The 18,441-nt window shown below is 50.3% G+C and overlaps 1 protein-coding gene across 5 annotated transcripts in view; it reads left to right on the top strand.

Annotated features, from left to right (window-relative positions):
- Window positions 1–18,441, top strand: part of ETS1 (ETS proto-oncogene 1, transcription factor) — a 75,376-nt gene that overhangs the window by 43,355 nt on the left and 13,580 nt on the right. For 4 of the 5 annotated variants that reach the window (XM_075723183.1, XM_075723186.1, XM_075723185.1 and 1 more), the window contains 4 exons: window positions 11,382–11,501; window positions 12,150–12,350; window positions 15,780–15,857; window positions 16,792–17,040. The exons of the other annotated variant lie outside the window; for it this stretch is intronic. In XM_075723183.1, coding sequence (XP_075579298.1) covers window positions 11,382–11,501; window positions 12,150–12,350; window positions 15,780–15,857; window positions 16,792–17,040 — 648 coding nt within the window. The remainder of the gene's footprint in view (window positions 1–11,381; window positions 11,502–12,149; window positions 12,351–15,779; window positions 15,858–16,791; window positions 17,041–18,441) is intronic. 5 annotated transcript variants of the gene reach the window in all.

Below are 18,441 nucleotides of genomic sequence, written 5' to 3'. Positions count from 1 at the left end.
CCCAGGAGCTCTGTGCTCACCCAGGGATGGAGGAGGCTTAATCTTGGGGCTCCAGCCGCCTGCTGTGCTTGGGAAAATCCTCTTGTTCTTCACTTTCCTTCTCTGCTTAAAAATAATACTACCAGGAGAATCATTCGTGGGATGTTGTGAAATGAAATCGGTTTGGCACCGGTGTTTCTGAGGCACTGCCTCTGCTGTGGGCTGGGCAGTTTTGGTTCCCAGGTTTCTTGCAGGGCCCTTCCTGGCCTCCATCACTGGAGGAGCTTGGTTCACTCTCCGGGAACAGGGAGGTGAAACAGTGTCACAGGCAGCATCGGGGATGGCCTTGTCCCTTGTCCCCTCCTGGCCCCAAGGCTGATGTGACCCTCGTTCGCCTTGCCCCAGCGACACCTTTGCTTGCACGGCTTTCAGCCCAGCCAGCAAAATCCTCCCCGGTTTGTGGCTGCTGGGGTTATCTGCTCCTGTGCAAAGCAGGCCTGTCTCAGGGCTGGTGGGCGGAAACGTTCAGTGTGCAATGGGCGTAGACCGTGTGTAGCTCTCGTTCGTGGGCTGGGACACGGGTGGTGCTCACAGAGGTGTCGTTTGGTGGCATTAGTGGAGTCACAACCCCGAGGTCTGCCTGGGGAACCGAGAAGACGGGGCTGGCTCAGGCAGCAAAGCAGAGAGAGCCGGTCCTTTCCTTCGAGCATCTTTTGCCTCTTCTGTTTAGTTGGTTCTTTCTCCCCTCCTGTTAAACGATGCTGCGCTGAGAGATGCAGCTAGTGTAGGGAAGATGCTTGGAGTGTGCAGTGAATGTTGTGAGCTGCTTTGGTTTTGATTTCAGCTGCAGGGGGCTGGTGTGTGTATTTGTGAGCCGCAGAGAGGGAGGAAGGATACCTTCAGAGAGGAGGCGTCAAGGTACTTGCAAGTGCAAGTCTTCAGTGGCAGTAAATCCAGTGATGCAAAGAAGTAAATCCATATTTAGCGCGGGGGAATTAGAGGTATGTGGATCGTTACGCTACCTGCCATCTCTTGGCAGCTGCTAGCAGAGTTGACTGTTTGCTCTAAAGAGTTATAAATAATTTTGTTGATTAAAGTGATTGATTATCCTAGGTCTAATATTATTTAGCCAGAGTAAACAGTGCTGAGATTTACCAGCCGCGCTCTGACCTCCCAACCCTGATCTGTTTGCAAAAAGCCTGTGCAATTGTTTGATTTCAAAACTAAATACCCTAATCTCTCCTCTTCTCCTTTGGTAACTGCAAAGGCAACTGGACAGCTCGGCCTGATAAGGGAGGACAGACCTGGAGTCCTCGTGTGCAGTGGCAGGTCCCTGGGCAGAAAGGGGCGAGGTGGTGAGATGGGGACCTGATGGTCACCAGGTGAGGACAGGCTAAAGCTCTTGGGCTGCTTCTCTTCCCCCGCACGTACTCGCCTTGCTCATGGAGCCGCTGCCTGCGCTTCCTGGGCAGAGCCGAAACACTCCCTGCTGTATGGAAAAAAAAAAAAGATGCTATCAAAAGCCTAGTATTAGATGAAGGGCTTTCTCTGGGTAAGGCGGCAGCAGCGATCCCTCTGCAATCCATGGGGGATGTGATACGCTGCAACTTGCACCCTCCCATTGAGCAATCGGCCGTGGGTTTTTTTTTGCCGGCTTGGCTGTACGTCTGGCTGGCGTTGCCCTGAAGGGAAGGGTTGGCCAGGAAGGCTGCGGAGGTGGGGGTGGGACGGGCGTCAGGAATCTGCAGCTGCAGAGCAATGTGGCAAGCTTCGCTCTGTACCCTGCCGCCCCCGGGGCAGCGTGCCTGCTCGGGAGGTGACCCGGAGCTGCCGAGCCTCCCTTCCTCATCATCGGCTTGATCCCTTCTGCATCACTGGCTTCGTGCTCTCTGCATCATGTGGAGATGTCCTGGGCTTGAGGAATGCTGTAGGAACATCCGTGGGCACCTTCCACTCGTGACCGATAGGCACTTTTATTGTATGGACACCACCGATGTGTCTCTGCAGCAGGTCCAGCCCTTCCAGCTTTAACAAACATTCTTGGTTTATGAACGAGAGAGCTGGTGAGGGGAAGAGAACGACTTTGATGTGGAAGGAGATATTTTGGGGGTTGAACATCCTAGCTTGAGGGCACTTCAGACTGTGTCCTGCCATGTGGTACCCTCGTGTCTGGCATGACGTGGCATTGACTCAGCCTGGGGGCAAGGGCCAAGGCCGGCACACAGAGAGATCAGTTTATGCAGGACTTGGGCTGAAAATCAAGTGAAGGTTGGGGAATTCCTTGGGACAGACAGATTGGAGGCATCTGGCTGAGTGTCTGCATGTCTAATCCCTTCCCGAGGCAAGGATAATTGAGGCTCCTTTTTAGGACCAGTGGGCTCCCAGCAGCAGGGACATCTATGGAGTCCATCTACACCAGAAGCGTGTCGTATCGTGGCGATGGGCAGCGCAAATAATTGGTTTTTCATTCCGGGCACAGAGTCATTTCACGTGGCTGTGGATATGCAGTGAAACCATCCCGAGCTGTGAGGTCATGTGTAGCTGCTTACAAAATGTGTTGGCACGGCGCATTCTTCAGGTGTGTTTGAGCCGACTTAGAGGGGGTGGGATCTCTCTGTGGGCTGATGAAAGAGCTCAGCGTGAGTGAAGGTTCCTTGGCCCTTATCCCTGCTGCGAGGGGACAGCCCTGCCAAGAGATCTCAGCCTTCCCTTTTCACACTTCCGATCCTGACAGCATCTTCCTCGCACAATGTCCCGCTGATTAACCTCAACCCGGCCTTGCAAAATCTCTGCTCTCCCTTTTCTGGGAGGCTATCACGCGTGGTTTGGCAGCCCCATCCTTCCCCCGGAGTAAGCAGCTGGAGGCGTTGGAGCTGAATCCCTATTGCGTGTCTGTCTGTATCCCTGGATGATGAAGGAGAGGGAGATGAATATCTGGAGGAGAGAGTGAGGGTTTGTTTGGATAGAGAAATGCTCAGTCTGAACTGCTCGGGTATGATTACAGTAGTACCTTGGTCGCATCCTGCGTGTGCTTTTGCAGCCCAGGGTAAATCTACGTCAGGGTGCTGGGGTGCACCCTTCTCTTGGGACAGATCCTCCGGTGGCATCACTTCTTCATCGAAGATGCCAGAAATGGCATCATCAGCCAGAGATATGAGGTGAGAACAGCAGAAACCCTGGTTTTGACCTGGCTGGGAAAGAAATGTATGCTCTTGCGGATGGTGGGAAGTGCTGGGTGTGGATGACCTGGACCACTGTCTCCTCCGCAGAGTGCCCAAGCCCAGTCGTGGGTTTGCTTTGGGAGGGCGCGGGCCGTGCTCTTGTGGCTGTGGAAACCTCCAGGGTGGTGAAGCCAGCGCGGCCGGCCTTGCAGGGCTCCCAGCCCAGCCCGAAGAGAGCAAGGAATTTCAAGAGGCTTCTGGTCCCAGGCGTGAGCCATTTGAATACCTCGGGCACCCTTCCAAGAAGCAAATGAGTATCTAGTTGTTTGTTCGGTGGGGATCGCTGGGTTTTTGGAGGGTTTTTTTAATTTTTTTCTCAGTGCTGTTGAGCAATTTGAGCTTCGCTGCTGGGACTTGGGGTGCGAGGAGCTGGGTTTTAGCCGCTTGTTTGCAGAGGAGCATCTCCCAGAGCTGGAGCAGCGATGCAGGGCAGTTGACACAGGCATGACCTGGACTTGCTATTTACACTTGACCTCCTTGCAGTCGGGGCTGAGTGTCCATTACAGGCTTTGCTGAGCCCACCCCGCGCTCCCATTAGTGCGTGTGTGCCTGTGCATGGGGATTAGAGCTCTTTAGCAGCGCGGTTAGTGGGGATTAGAGCGAATTATCACAGGGGAAGCATGTCTCATAGGTTTGCGCGGGGCTGGGAGCGTCCTCCCAGCCCTGCTAAGGAAGGATCCGAGGCAAACAAGCCTGAAAGTGAGATGCTAATCCTATCTTCAGAGGGGACGCCCCAGCTCATGTGATGTTTGATTGGGAAAGCAGGCGGGTGAAGGGTGACAAGGGCCTGACCGCTGCAAGAAGCAGCCTCAACTCCCAAGCAGGAGTGGTTTGGGCACTTGGAGGTTGTTCCTCTCTGCCTCTGCGTTGGCTGCAGCCTCCTGGTCTGGCTCTCTCCGGAGCTGACCTGTGAGCTCAGCCTCCGTGCGGGTTTTGCACGGGTTTAATTAACTCCGGACTCTGCCGTCAGGCCAGCGGCTTTGGAAAAGGCTTGTGCAAGTCTTTAATTGTCATGCTGTTAAATCTAAAGCGACGGGAGCCGTTTTGAAGCTGATTCAAGAGTGTTTGCCTTTGCGGTGGGAGGGGGCTTGTGTTAGCAGCGGTGCCGGAGCTAAACCACGCCGGCCGTGTAGCACAGCCTAACCTTCGCTGTTGCTTTGTCTTGATGGAAAAATCTTTTTGCTGACTGCTTTGCATAGTTTTGATGAGCGTTGTTAAACTGTGGCCACAGTCCCCAACCTCAGAGGTGGCCGCATCTCCCCAGCGCTTGCTTTTATCCATCTGTGCTCCTTCCAGCAGCTGAGATGGGGAGGACGGAGCGAAGCCCTCCACTGAGGGAAGCCCCGCTTCGCGTTGCTGCAGGAAGACGAACCGTAGGTCCTGTCTCTGCCTTCTGAGGCTGGGGAAACTTTCCCGTAATTGCAGCGAGCGTTGACTCAAGCCCTGTGGTTTTGCTTAGCTTCGGTCCAGGGGTTTCTCTAGCACTTCTTTCCCTCCTCTCCCCCACAAAAGCCGGGAGGACCGAGCGAGCTGACCACCAGGCTGCTGTTCCCCTGCGAGCTCCTGGGACTGCAGGGGATGCCGCTTTCCCAGGATCTCCGTCCAACACCCACGTTATAAAGCTGGGAGAGAGAGAGGGAGTGGAAAGGAGCCTGAACGAGGGCCGCAGGCAGGCTCGGAGGGCGAAGCCTGCCACTTCGATAGCATCGGGACAGTGGGTGAAGCATCCTTTCACCTGCCCGTGCTGCTGCCTGGTTCCTCGCCGGCTGCAAGATACCCGGAGCCTAAACAAACCCTCTCTCACCTTTGGGTTGCTCTGTGTCCAGTTCTCCTCGTGGGCACATCTCCTCCGAGCACCCTCTTCTAGCAAGCTTGCACCCATGCAAGGGTGTCTCCATTTTACAGAGGGGCGAAGCAATTTACCCCAAAGCCCGAGGCCGAGCAGAGCATCCTGACATCTCACCCTCACCTTAACCTTTCCCCTTCCTCGCTCCCTGTGATGCTCTAAGTGCTGCGAGTCCAAACTTTGGCAGAGATGCTTTTATCTGCATTTAGTGAAGACGGTTTTCAGGCCCTTTATTTAGGGGAAGAGCTCGCCCCCATGACACACCACATCTCCATAAGAAAGCTGCTGAATGCCGGAAGAAAGCCGGCTTTGTTTTGCTTTCTGCAGCGCTAAGCAGTGTGGGCTTTCGGTTTCCTCTCTTGTTTTTCTCTTGAAGCCCAGCTTTCATCTCAGAGTATTTATTTTTCACTGCTTGAAGGACAAAAAAAAAAGACTTATTTTTCTTTTTTTTTTTAAAAAAGAAATATATTTATTTTAAATTAGAATAGCAAATGTCTGTGCCTTTTGTGCCATTCCTTGCAGAGGGAAGCAGGGCTGGTCTCTGGCAAGTTGCTGCAGGAAGGGGAATCAAATCTCCCCTCTGTACTGCCCGGTGCTCTGCCTCTCTGTCCCCGTCCTGGCGCTGCATCCCCAGCAAACGCCTCTCCCAGTGCTCACCCCTTCTTCCCATCTGTCCTTGCTTCCCAGTTTTCCCCCCTGTTCCCTTTTTTCCAGCTTTCTGTCCTGCTTTCCCTTTCCCCCCCCGAATTTCACTGCCCTTTCCGTCCGAGGAGCCCTAATTGGAACAGGCCGGCTCCTCTCCTGCTTCCTGCGTGGGAGTGAGAGGCAACGCTTGTGAAAACAGTTCAAAAGTGCAGACAAATTTTTGCCTAATCCTGCCTAAATAACAGGGGGCTCAGCCGGGGTTATTTGCCCGGGTCTCCCTGCTCCAGAGCGGGAGGCACCTGGGAAAGGCAAAGCTGTCCCGGGGGGGAGCGGAGGTGGCTGGTGGTGGTGGTGGTGGAAACCTGAGAGGATGGGGAGACGGTGCTGTGCCGTGCCCGGGCTGCTGCGTCGGGGAGCGTGGGAAGGGTCTCAGCTCCCGGCCCCCCTCTCCCTAAGCCTCCTCTTATCCTGAGAAAGGTTTCTCTGCTGCTGAACCCTGCCAGCTGGGGGACATGGGGAAATCTGCGTTTCAGCTTCCCCCAATCCTAACTCTGCTCTGGTTTCGGTCCTCGTGGCGGCTGGGATAGAGGGGGCTCGGCTCGGCGGGGGGGCGAGCCGGGGCAGCGTCGGGCTTGGCGTGGGTGGGAGATGGGGGGTCTTGGGGCTTGGTGGTCAGGGGCTCGCTGCGGGCAGATGGGAAGAGGGTAGGAGAGTAGGAGAGCAAGCCCACGTCGCTCCTTGCAGCTTCTGAGAAGCTCCGTCGCAGACATCCAGCGGTGGGAAATGTCGGGACCGTGGACACCCCGAGGTGGGGCAGCGCGGGTGGCTGTCACGCGCGGGGCTCAGAGGAGGATCGCGGCCAGCTCCGGGCTCAAGGACTGAGGTCTTTTGAGGGAGACAGGCACAAATCCGTGCAGCCCTTGGATGCACAGTCCCAGAGAGATGATTTTTCGTGACTCTCTGCAAATGATCTGGTTTGAAACCAACACGCGTCTTCTCCCGAACTTGTCCCCACGCCTCTTTCAAGCCACCAAAAGGCCTGAAATCCTCATGATACCCGCATGCTGCGGGGTTAGTCTCAGGCCTGGGAAGGGGAGGACGAGGAGGCTGGGCAAGGAGCGGGCTTTTACCTGAGACAACAGCGCGATGGGTTCCTGCCCTTGGTGTCCATCCATCAGAGCAAGGGCAGGAGGAGGCCGCCAGGTCAGCTGGCTCCACTCTGACCCGCTGTACATCCATTTACATGCAGGCTACCGGGTAAAATAGCGGGGACCAGACAAGGACACGCTGCGGCTTTTGATGGGAAAAAAAGTGAGTGGCCGAGAGGAGCTTTAAAGATGCATTGACCCCGAGTGGAAACTCTGGTGAAAAATGACTTTCCTCCCATCCTTCTGCTCAGAGCATCTTTTTTTCCTTTACTGCCATTTATTTTGCTTATGCAATCAGATGCTAATGCTTTGGCATGCGGCGGAGTCGCTAGCATTTTAAGGTCAAAATCCCGAAAGTTTGTAAATCGTAGTCCTTTAAAAAGATCAGATGCGTAGAAACAGTTTATACATGCGAAGCCTGGTGAGAGCAGAGTGGGAATTTGGCTGGGAGATGAACTCGGCGATCTTGGCCTCTCTGCCCCTTTGCTGGCTGGTTTTCTCCCAGGCTCCGCATCTGTTGGTGCAGCACCTAGCACAAGTGGGGCGGTGGGTTTTGGGCAGATCCCCCTTAGCATAAAACCCGTATAGGGGTGCGGTGCTGGCTCTCGGCACTGTCAGGGTTGTTGTTATCCTCCTGTCTTTCTGAAGTCCCGTCCCCAGGAATGTCAGGGAGCTGGGGGAGAAATAGAGGTCTGGTTTTGAGAAGCCTCCGGGGTCTCAAACAGAGCCCCCAGATGATCCCTCCTTGCTTTGGGAAGCTGCAGCCAGATGAATAGATGTCCCTCTCTGCCTTCCCACCGTGCAAGGCAAATTACTTATCTCTGCTCTACAGATGCTGGAGATGCTGGTGACATAATTTTCCAGAGCGACTGCAACTCGCGTTAGTATTTAAAAATCAAACCATAACACCCTGCCTGGTCTCCCAGGAAAAATCAAATGCAGTTCCCTGTCAGTGCAGCGGCAGCAAGAGGAGGACATGGCATCTGGGCAGCAAACTGCACGTGGCAGCCGTGTCGATGAAGCTTTAATAGGCGTCGTAAAAACGATACAGCAAACCGAGACTGGGATGCAACACCGTGGTCGCCTGGCCCCTGCTGCTGCGCTTGCTTTTCGGATTAAAACCCTGAAATTTCTAAACGGAGCTTAGGTGTAACAGCTGGGGTTGGCGCTGGCTAACGCTCCTTCCCATACATTTCTTCCGAGCCCCTGTGTGTGCACACATGCATGCGTGTGTGTACTTTGTGGACAGCAGGAGGTACACAAAAGGAGACATTTTATTTGTGCGAGCTTTGATTAAAATCTTGGAAACAGGTTTCAGATGGCAGTGAAAGCTGAAACCGGGGGAGCTAAGCCTGGGTTGCTTTTGTTACCGAAATTCTGCTTGGCTCTGACCTTTAGGCATCCCAAACTGAAGGCGAAGGACTTGTCTGCGGGCACCGGAGGACTTCACCAGGGCTCGATTGTCCTCCCTGGGAAGTAAATCCCCTGCACCCAGCAAAGTTGCATCGGGGAGAGCCGGGTAAAACCCATCGTGCTCACTTGGACACTCAGGGATTAACAAAGAAAATTATATTTAAGTAAATTCAGTACCTCCAAACCAGCAGAGGCAAAATTTAGGTTAAAAACTGTCTGTCCCCCCCCGTCTCTTTCAGATCACGCAGCTAAGACTTGTCCACAAACACCTATGCAGAGCTTTACAAACAAGTTCAGTTTTACACGTGTGAGCTTTTCTGTAGATGTGGGACACTGCTGAGTAAAATAAGGCTTCTGCAAGCGTTAGCAGGCTTGGGGCTTTTTGGCTGTTTTGTCTTCTGAAGAAATTTGAACTAGTAGCTATGGTCTAACAGGAAAAAAAGTAGATGGTGTTTCAATCCTAAATCTGCCAAGTACAACGTATTTTGAAGGAGAAGCCTTGAAATGCACATTTTGGTTTATTTTGGTGTTTAAATAGAAACCCTCCTCTGGCTCTTTGCTTTTAAATGTTTTTTTTTTTTAATTTGAAAATAGACTGTTTGCTTCTCCAATGACCTCTCCCTGGGAATCACTTTTAAGTCTTCCCTGTTTTGACATGTTGTTTGTGCAGAGCTCAGCGTTCACCTTACTAAACCGAAACCTTATCCTCCGCTACTGAAAAAATTGATTCGCTGGGTACGTGCAAACCCAACCCCATGAGTCCTGCGGCAGAAAACGGGGATCGGTGATAGGTACTCGCTTGTATTGCGGAAATAAAAATACAATTTTGCACGCCGCTCACCTTGCCCTGCTGCTCTTCGTGGCTTGCCTAAGGAGGTCATCTCTGCACAGGTTTTCGTGAGTGATTCAGTGTAAAAATTGGGGTTAGAAATGTTTTCTTAGCCTAAGTCTGACTCATCTTCCCATAGCACCCGGGAGCAGTGAACTGCCGTTTAACCAGCCGGCGGAGGGGAGCGGATTCCTGGGTGGTCCCTGTAACCACAGAGCACAGAAAGCAAAGCATTAAAATGTAACATGAGGATGAAGGGAAAGGGGCACTGAACCACTTTCTCCCAGTGTTATCTCAAAGCAGCAGATGGAGAGCAGAGATAGCGAGGGTAGCTGCTCATTTTTCCGTGCCCTCTCCAGCCAAATCCAGTAAATAATGAAGTGTAATTTGCCAAATAGCCTTCGAATGTATTATTTGCTTTCGAAGGTCCACTGTGGCAGGGAATCCTTGATTTATGTGGTGGGGTTAGGGGGAGGAATCAGGTCCTGAGAAGCTCAGTGGCAGGGATTTTACTGGTCCTACCTGAGCAAAGAGTCGTGCAAATCATTGCACGAGCGCCTTGGTGACTAACGTGAGAGGGAGCTGCAAATAGAGGGGGTGATTTTGCGTGTCTTTTACTTGGGGACGATAGGTCAAAGGTGTGAAGATGGAGACAGAAAAGTGGTTCTGTTTGGTTTGGCGGTGGAATTGCATTTGGCGCATCCAGCTGATGACCTGGGGATGCTTCGCAGCGTGGTCAACCCCACTCTGTGCTGCAGAGCTGCATGTTGGGGGCTTATTGACCCAACCCCCAGATTCCCACTTGCAAAAAAACCCAACACTGTGTTGTTTGGACATCAAATGATGCCTGCAAGTTTGGCTGTGGAGGGCCCGAGTGGAACAGGAACCCCAGACTGGGACGAACTGGAAGGAAGCGTTGTTGCACTGGGCTGCCCGTGCTCGGCAGCTGCAGCGCTGTCTCCAGCCTTGCCTTTGCCGTTGCGTTAGGGATGCACTCAACGCCACTTGGAACAAGCACTTGCCAGCATTTTGCAGGTATAATGGCTTATTAAATCGGAGCTTAAATTAACTTAGAGTGATGGTAAGCCGAGGTGGCTGGGATTTCTACAAAACAGAGAATTCTTTGACTTTTGATGTCTACATCCAGACATTCATGAAAACACCAAAAGAGCTTGCGTATGTTGTCATTTTTCCACTGAGAAGTTTTCATTGAAAAATTTCCAATAGGCTACAGCGCTAAACCAGCCTCAGGTGGAAGATTTACATAGGAGACCGATAAAGTTCAGTCGTTTGAGACGGTTGGTTGTATGAGGCTTTCCTTCTCTGCGAAAGATGTTTTTCAGGAATGCTTAAAATACATGAAAAAGAGCCAAACCTTTATTCAGATCGAGGAGTTCTTTGGTTTTTTTTTCAAATGGTTGCTTTTGTTTATGAAACTCTTTGGCTACAAATATCCGCGTCCTTCCAAATAAATTAGAAAAATTAAAAAAAAAAAGAAAGGAAGAGCTTTGCTTCTCGTCAGGACTTACTCCAAGGCCTGGCTCTTGGCTTGGCCCCGCGCTCTCCCATGGGGGCGGCTGAGCATTGTTCAGTGACTCACCCCGAATCGCGTCGCTCCGTGCTATGGGCTGTGCATGATGTAACTATGTGCTAACGTGGGATTTTCCAGCTCTTTGTTTTCCCTCTCTCCTCGAATGGGTTTTCTGCTGGTTCTTCATCCTGCCTCAGCTTGCTGTCAACTTACTTTTTCCAGGATTGCCTGTGATTCTTTCAAATTAATTTTTTCCCCTTGCTTTTCTTTTGACTGGAATGCCCAGAAGTGGAGCGGTAATTCAGAGATGTCTCCCTGCATTCTTCTTCGCCCTGACGTGGGACTCTCTACCTTCTTTGGCGTCTGGAGCTGCTCAGCTATCTCCCAGGCTCCAGACACCACCTGGGGTGATGAAGCCCAGCAGGCTGATGTCTGTAAAGGTCTTGGATATCACTGTCAAATTTCCAGTAGCGCATTCGTGGTTGGCTTGTAGGGAGACCATGTGCACCATGTAACCTAGCTTACCAGACATGGCTTGTTTATGACCTTTCAGTACAGGCTTATTATAAACACAAGATTCTTCTTCTTGTATTTGAGAAGCCTGCTCATGGACTTGCAGGGTTTAGGTGTAGGGCTAGAGGGTCTGGGTGTGAAAATATCAGAAGAAAAATTTTCTCTGTTTTTCTGACAATTCAGTGGCCAGCACGACTCCTGTTGTCTTCCCCAGTCCCGCGTCCTTATGGCCATTTTTCTCTCCTCCTCCTTTCAGACATGGAATGTCCGGATGTGCCTTTATTAACTCCCAGCAGCAAAGAAATGATGTCTCAGGCATTGAAAGCCACCTTCAGCGGCTTCGCAAAAGAGCAACAGCGGCTGGGAATCCCCAAAGGTAAGACGTGGCTTCCCAGCGGGCAGCTGTGGCAGACACAGAGATGGTGTCCTCCTGCCAGGCTGCCCTTCTCCACATCTGCCATCTCTTTTATTGATTCTCTTCAGGTAGTGTTGCCTTGTTTCTTGGCAGCTTCAGCTGGAAAAATCTGGACATGCAGGCAAACCCTTTCAGTACCACTATACCTGTCTGGCAGATTGTGCCTGTCTGTCCTGCTAATTTCTGCTGGACAACTGCTCTTGCAGCTTTGGGGACCCGCTCCTTTTGGAGGCAGTTCCAGGATTCTATTTGCAAGTCATCTCCGCTATACGGAGAAGCAGCGGGGACCCTTTGCAAGAGGCTGATGATGGGGATAAACCAAGCAAAATGGAGAAATGGGTGGGAGAAGGGGTCAGAGAACTGGTGGGATTTTTAAAAGTCCCAAACAAATCCACAGCTCGTTCCTTGTGTGAAATACAGCTGATCCAAACCATAGGTCCAGTGTTGCCCCACCACATTTTACCCTTATGCCAATGGACTGTCTATGGGATGGAGCTCTGCAGGTGTTTATCTACTGAGACAGCTGTAGCACTGTTTGTGTCCTGTTTTCCTGGGGAAATGGCATGTGGTTGCACATTAATGGATCTCTTCTACAACGCCTTGTTGCAGATCCCCAGCAGTGGACGGAGACGCACGTGCGGGACTGGGTGATGTGGGCGGTGAACGAGTTTAGTCTGAAGGGAGTGGATTTCCAGAAGTTTTGCATGAACGGAGCTGCCCTCTGTGCCCTGGGCAAGGAGTGCTTCCTGGAGCTAGCGCCTGACTTTGTGGGAGATATCCTTTGGGAACATCTGGAGATCTTGCAGAAAGGTGAGTCCCGGAGTCTCCAGGGCGAATGGCTCACGCCATCCCGGCTAACCTGATTTTGGGCCTTCCCAAAGACCTTGGCTCGCAGTCTGGCAGTGCAATGAGGTGTTCAGCTTAGGCTTTAATCCCAGTAAAAGCAACTTTCAAAGCCCAGCTTTCCAGTAGGATTTCAAATGGGCATCCCAAGCGGTAGTGGGCAATGCAAATCCTGGCACTGCTTGAAAGAGGAAGGGTGTTTGTGCCGGCTGCTTGGCAGGAATCCACAGCAGGCAGGGACGCTCTGCCTGCCTGGAAACGATGGTGGGATTTTCCGAAGCATTCCTCCTCAGCTCATTCAGCTCCTGTTGTGAATTTTCCTACATCCTCTGGTGGAACTGGGTACAACAATACCACCAAAATCCCACCCTAATTTCCCAGCTGCGAATGGAAGCTGCTTTGCTTTGTTCTGTGTCCCAAAAGGTGTAATGGCGTTTTGTTGAGTGGCTGTCGCCCTGCCAGGAGAAGCCACCTCTGCCAGTCCCTGCATGACAGTATTTAAGGGCGTTAATATTCATTGACCGGGGACACACACATTGATTTTTGGGTGTCGATGTTCATAGCGTCTGGATGCCCGAGCAACACTTAATCTGGGATGGTTTCAAAAGAGCAGGTGAAGAGCTTAACACCTTTAACTGAGCCACGAGCAGGAGCAGCAGCAAATCTGGGCTCTTCCTCTAGCTCCTTTTTGTGCAGAGCTGTTGGCTTTCCTGGAATATCCCTTGCGCTGTCATACCGACCCTGTGTGCTTGTCAGCGGGCCTGTTCTGGTGGCAGGAAGAGGAGGGGGAACAAAGTTATGCCTTCCAGGAAACCGTTGACAAATGGATGTTAATTGCTGATTACTAATTTTACTGCTACCTGTGGTTTGCAAAAGGTAAACACAGCTCTTCCCAGGGTCTGTGTATGACAGGCTGTTTTTCTGCTCTTTGACTCTATATCTGTTCTGTTCTTCTTGTTTTGCATAATTTTTATTGAGTGCTTATATCAACAGCAGGCAGTTTAACCAAACAAAGCAAAACCTTGCGGTCAGTCCAATTTCTCCTTGCTATAAGCCATCACTTGTAATGCAGCTCTACCTTCCCGCAACCCTTCTTCATTTGTTTGGGCTGCAACCCACTGGAGAGGGCTGCGACGTGCTGCAGGTACTGACTGAGGCATCAGAGCTGGGTTTGCAGCTCCTTCCTGCAGACTCCCCAAGGCATGGAGATGAACTTGGTGCTGTAGTTTCACAGTAGAGTAGGGATCGTGTTTCCTTATAGCATTGACACGCACACGGGTGTTCAGATGCTGCAATGACAAGGATGCAGAAGGTCTGAGAGAGAGAGAGGAGCTTTTACAAAGAAACTGAAAAGCTTTGTTCCTGTTGCAGCTTTTCTTCCAAAAGGATGAATAAGAATAAAGCTGAATTTCTTTGTCGCAGCACTGCTGGTGTAGCCCTGGGAACCAAGAAATCTCGGTTCTGTGCTCAGTTTTACTGGTGACTTTGTCACTTCTTGCGTAATCTATCTGAGCCTTAGCTTCTATGGTGGGTTCTTCACAAATTTCCCAGAATGGCAATATCTGTGAAGTATTTGGATAGTAACTAAGAGAGCTTCCAAGAAATAACCAGTTGCACCCCAAGGACTAATTTCTGTTTTCTCTGTAAGTCATGGGATACTCGTCTTACTGGTAGTACATCTCCTAACCCCTGACAAGATCTGGGTTCTGTTGTGCTGGTGCTGTACAAACATAACGTGCAAAATTTCCTCTGTCGCATCTCTCCCCACGCAAGAGGAGATGGTTGTCTCCACTTTGCAGTTGGGGATGTGAAGCGTGAAGAGATCAAGGTTTCTCCAGGCTCATCCATGGGGTCAGGGTCCAACTTGCCAGTCCCTGTCTCTTCCATCTTCCCCAGCCACCCACCAGCATCACTTGGGGGTGTTGATGCTGGGAGTGGTGGTTAACCCCAAAATGTTTGGCTTTACCTATAGCGGTGCGACCGCCGGCATCGGGTCATGCTGGGACAGGCTGTGACCTTGCTGTCCCTTCAGCTATCATGCCTCCTTTGTGAGCGCTTCTGAGAGTGACTCATGTACCACAGGCTGCTCAGGGTTTAAAAACGGCAGCAGATGGGCAACTTTTCCCTGCATGGATTTGGGTATTTTCAGGCATATTTTTCCAAATTTCTTCCTAAAATAAACTCCTCAGTTACCAGCAGTCAGCAGTGCCCTCCACTTGACTGTAAGCATAGCTGGAAGGTTGCTCTCTTTCTCTGTGGTCACCCACCCTGCCCCTTGGCAGACACCGTGGGGAGAGGAAAAGAGCGTTTCTCATTAGGTCTCTCTGTTTGCACAAAACCTCCTTTTGTTAGAGAATATTTTCCACCCTGCAATCCCCAGGAGAGAGGGCCAAAATTAGGCTCCTTGCAAGCGAACGTGCGTTATCTTCGGTTCGCTCCTCTTTAGCCTCAGCAGAAATAAACATAACCCGGAGTTGTCTGTGTGTTTTTTATTTTGGTTACCCTCTGCAAAGAAAATAAAATCTCCCATGCCGGTATCTTTGCCCACATGCCGTGCTGGAATGAGTAAGGTGTTAATGGAAAAACTGGTCAGGGTAGGTGCAATGTGGCTTTTACATGGGAAAGCAAATTCGGCGCCAAGCCCAGGAGTACCAGAGTGCTCGGAAAAAGCAACGGCAAGCGGAGGATCTATGCTTTGATGTGATACGTGCTCTTTCTCAGAGAATTATGCCTATAGAAAGGCTAAAATTTTGCCTGCTGCCCATACATACACCGCCGAGTCTGTACCAGGAGTTGGGTGGTGGACAGTGCGACAAAGCTTTTCTGAGCATGGGATCCACTGCCAGCAGCTGGTGTAAGGTAAAAGGGTGCTGCGTAGGCTGGGAATTAGCATTAATTTGGGGTTGTAGGAGCTGGTTTTGGTATGCATTACCCACTCACTTGCACACACCTACTGCTGGTCTAAAAATAGGGGCTTTTTCAGGAAAACAGTTCTCCTTGTATGGTGGGGTTTTTTCATGAGCTCATACATGTAAGCGTGATAAGCAATCCTGAAGAGAATGAAAGACGACAAAAATTAAGGCAAGCAAGGAAATTATGCAATTAGTATTTCAGAACCACCTGGAGCCTCTGGTTGAGCAAGTTGTTGCTGTTTTGTTTTGTTTTGTTTAAATTTGGGCATGCTTGCAGCAAGAATTCCCAAAGGAACCCAAGTGCATCAAGCACTTGTTTTGGTGGGATTTCAGTTCTTTGAATGGATTTCTGTTCCTTTGAACATCCCAGTTTAACCCAGAGAGGAGCATTTTAGGAAGCTCAGACCTCTCTGCGTTACAGCAAGTATTGCGAAGCACGATCTGCCTAGGGACATGTGACATTTCCTTCCTTTTGTCTTTGCAGAAGAGGTAAAACCATACCCAGCAAACGGAGTGAATACAACATATCCAGAATCCCGCTATACTTCAGACTACTTAATTAGTAAGTCTCAATTATCAGTATCATTCTGGTGCTTCCAGGCATGAAAGTGCCACCTATTAGAGGTTTGTCTGCATCACATGAGCACTGCACCATGCAGCTGTTGCTCTGTCATGGCAGAGCATGCAAAGAGTGCAATTTTGTCTTTCCTAGTGTTTTGGGTTTATTTAGAAGCCACCTTTATTTTTTGGGGACTGCTTGGGATGCCATAAGCTGCCTTTGCAAGCACTATTTGTTTGAAGCGGTAGCTCAGTAGACCTGAAAAGCGACCTCAACACCCCAGAACATTAGGAATTTTAAAAAACGTATTAAAACAGGGGAGGACATGGGGGAAGAAGGTTTAATTCCGAATTGCTAGGTAGGAGCCTAGCAAGGAAAGAGATGAGTCATCAGTCTAGACTCCTGCACTTCCCATTGCCATTGGTTTGGAGATGTTCTGTGAGGGCATTTGAAATCTGTGATGTATGTCATGAACCAGCAAAGAAAGCCAACTCACCTGAAACGGGATTCCAGGCTCTGGCCGATGAGGAGAGGTGACCATGGAAGTGACTCATCGATTACAATCATCCATGAAACTTCTTTGCCCTGTATCTCCTTTGCTGAGACTATGCTCTTCACGATTTTCCAGCTTTTTCCCACTAGCAGCTTGCTTGAGAGGAGTTTTGGCGTAATGCACATTGATGGTGGTTGAGGATGTCTTATTTTTTTAAATTGCTGCCAATTATAAGACACAACCTTTCTGTAGCTTTTAGAAACCTTACTCAAAATTAGTGCCCACTTGTTCCAGGTATTTTATATCCGGAGACAGTCTCCTCTTGCACTGCAGACCTCAACTCTCACTGTGCTGTGGGAGACTGGAGGGGGAGTGAGCAACGCTCTGGTTTCTTTGAGCTGCTTGTGTTTGGGTTGCTTTCTGATGCTCCCGTTCTGCCGGCAGGTTATGGCATCGAGCATGCACAGTGTGTGCCTCCCTCCGAGTTCTCTGAGCCCAGCTTCATCACAGAGTCCTACCAGACCCTCCACCCCATCAGCTCGGAAGAGCTCCTGTCCCTCAAGTACGAGAACGACTATCCCTCGGTCATCCTGCGTGACCCAGTCCAGACGGACTCCCTGCAGACAGACTACTTCACGATCAAGCAAGAAGTAGTAACGCCAGATAACATGTGCATGGGACGTGCCAGTCGAGGTAAAGTTGGGCATCTCCCAGGGTTTGCTTGGGTTCTTGCCACCTCAACCTATATCAACATAAGCGCTGCCTTCCCCTCTGTAGGAGATGGACTTTGTGGGGACCAAGGCCATCAGGGCACCGTGCAATGCCAGTAACGAAGCCATATATCTTATGAGACTGAATTCCCAGAGGGATTCCCTGATGGCTTTGAGCCCTCCCTGCCTTTCTGTCTAGGGAAAACATGAAGAAGGTCTTTCTTTTCTCTACTCTGCTGCCTGTTTTTACAACATCTGCAGAAATGTAGCATTTCTGGCTCTGTACTTTGATGTCAAACTTGAGTGAAGTTAAAATAGGCTTTAAGGTTATTAGGGAGGACAGACTGCTGTGTGGTTGTATAAATCTCATTTTCCTAGGAGACCAGGCAAAAACCCACAAATCCTTCACAAGTTCTCATCAGGAACTGCTGTCCAAGGCTCTGAAGGGTTTTACACTTGATGATCCGAAGTCTCTATCCATTATCTCCATTGATTTTGATGGCTGTTTGCTTGGACTGACACTGTGTTCTGATGAACCCAAGCCCTGTGCTTTGTTAGGAGATGCAGATGTCATGGGTTGAGTCAGCGACAGAGCTGAAGGACCCCCCAAATCCTTGTGCTACAACCCTACATCTCCAAAGAGTTATAGGTACATGATTCCTGTTTGAGATGATGGGATTTAAACACCTAAACACTTTTGAGGATCTGAGCCCAAATGCCTTTTCAATTAATATTATTAAATTCTGAACACATGGGGCCCAGGTGCCCGACTACTTTGTAATTACATTGCTTAATGCAAGGCTGAGGATCTGGCTCGCAGTGTATATTCAAAGCAAAAGTTTAATCCATCGAGCTCAAAGTCACTTACAAAGGGGTATCATTATCTCCTGATTCCAGGTAGGGAACCTGAGGCATGGGGAAGACATCTGACCTGCCTGCGATTGCGTCCTGAATAGAATCCAGGTGTCCCCATGTCTAAAATTCATTATAGTAACGTGTTGCTGTGAGCCAGGTTTGATGTTGAACATTTAAGCCCATTCATCCAGCTACGAGAGCTGAAAGCCAGAGCCCTTTGCAGGTCTGCATCACATACGCATTGCTCAGTGGAGCTCATTTTAAATTTCTCATTCTTTTTCCAAGCTGGGAGAGCTAATGACAGGAAAGTTATTATTTGTATTATTACCTCTGCTTCTGCTGCTGGCTGAGTGTTAATATGTGAGAGGTGACTTGGAAGATATAGTGAGCCAAAAGGGCAGTGGTGTTATAATTTTAGGTAAACTCCTTTTTCTGGGACTGTTTTTCTGGCTTTCACCAATGTCTTTCCCTTTTCTTGACCTTTTCTTTAACATAGATGATTTCATAATAATGGTCACTGAAATGCAAT

The sequence above is a fragment of the Pelecanus crispus genome, chromosome 19 (genome assembly GCF_030463565.1).
Source record: "Pelecanus crispus isolate bPelCri1 chromosome 19, bPelCri1.pri, whole genome shotgun sequence".
In the NCBI taxonomy this organism is placed as follows: Eukaryota; Metazoa; Chordata; class Aves; order Pelecaniformes; family Pelecanidae; genus Pelecanus; species Pelecanus crispus.
This window is presented reverse-complemented; position numbering and strand designations above follow the sequence as displayed.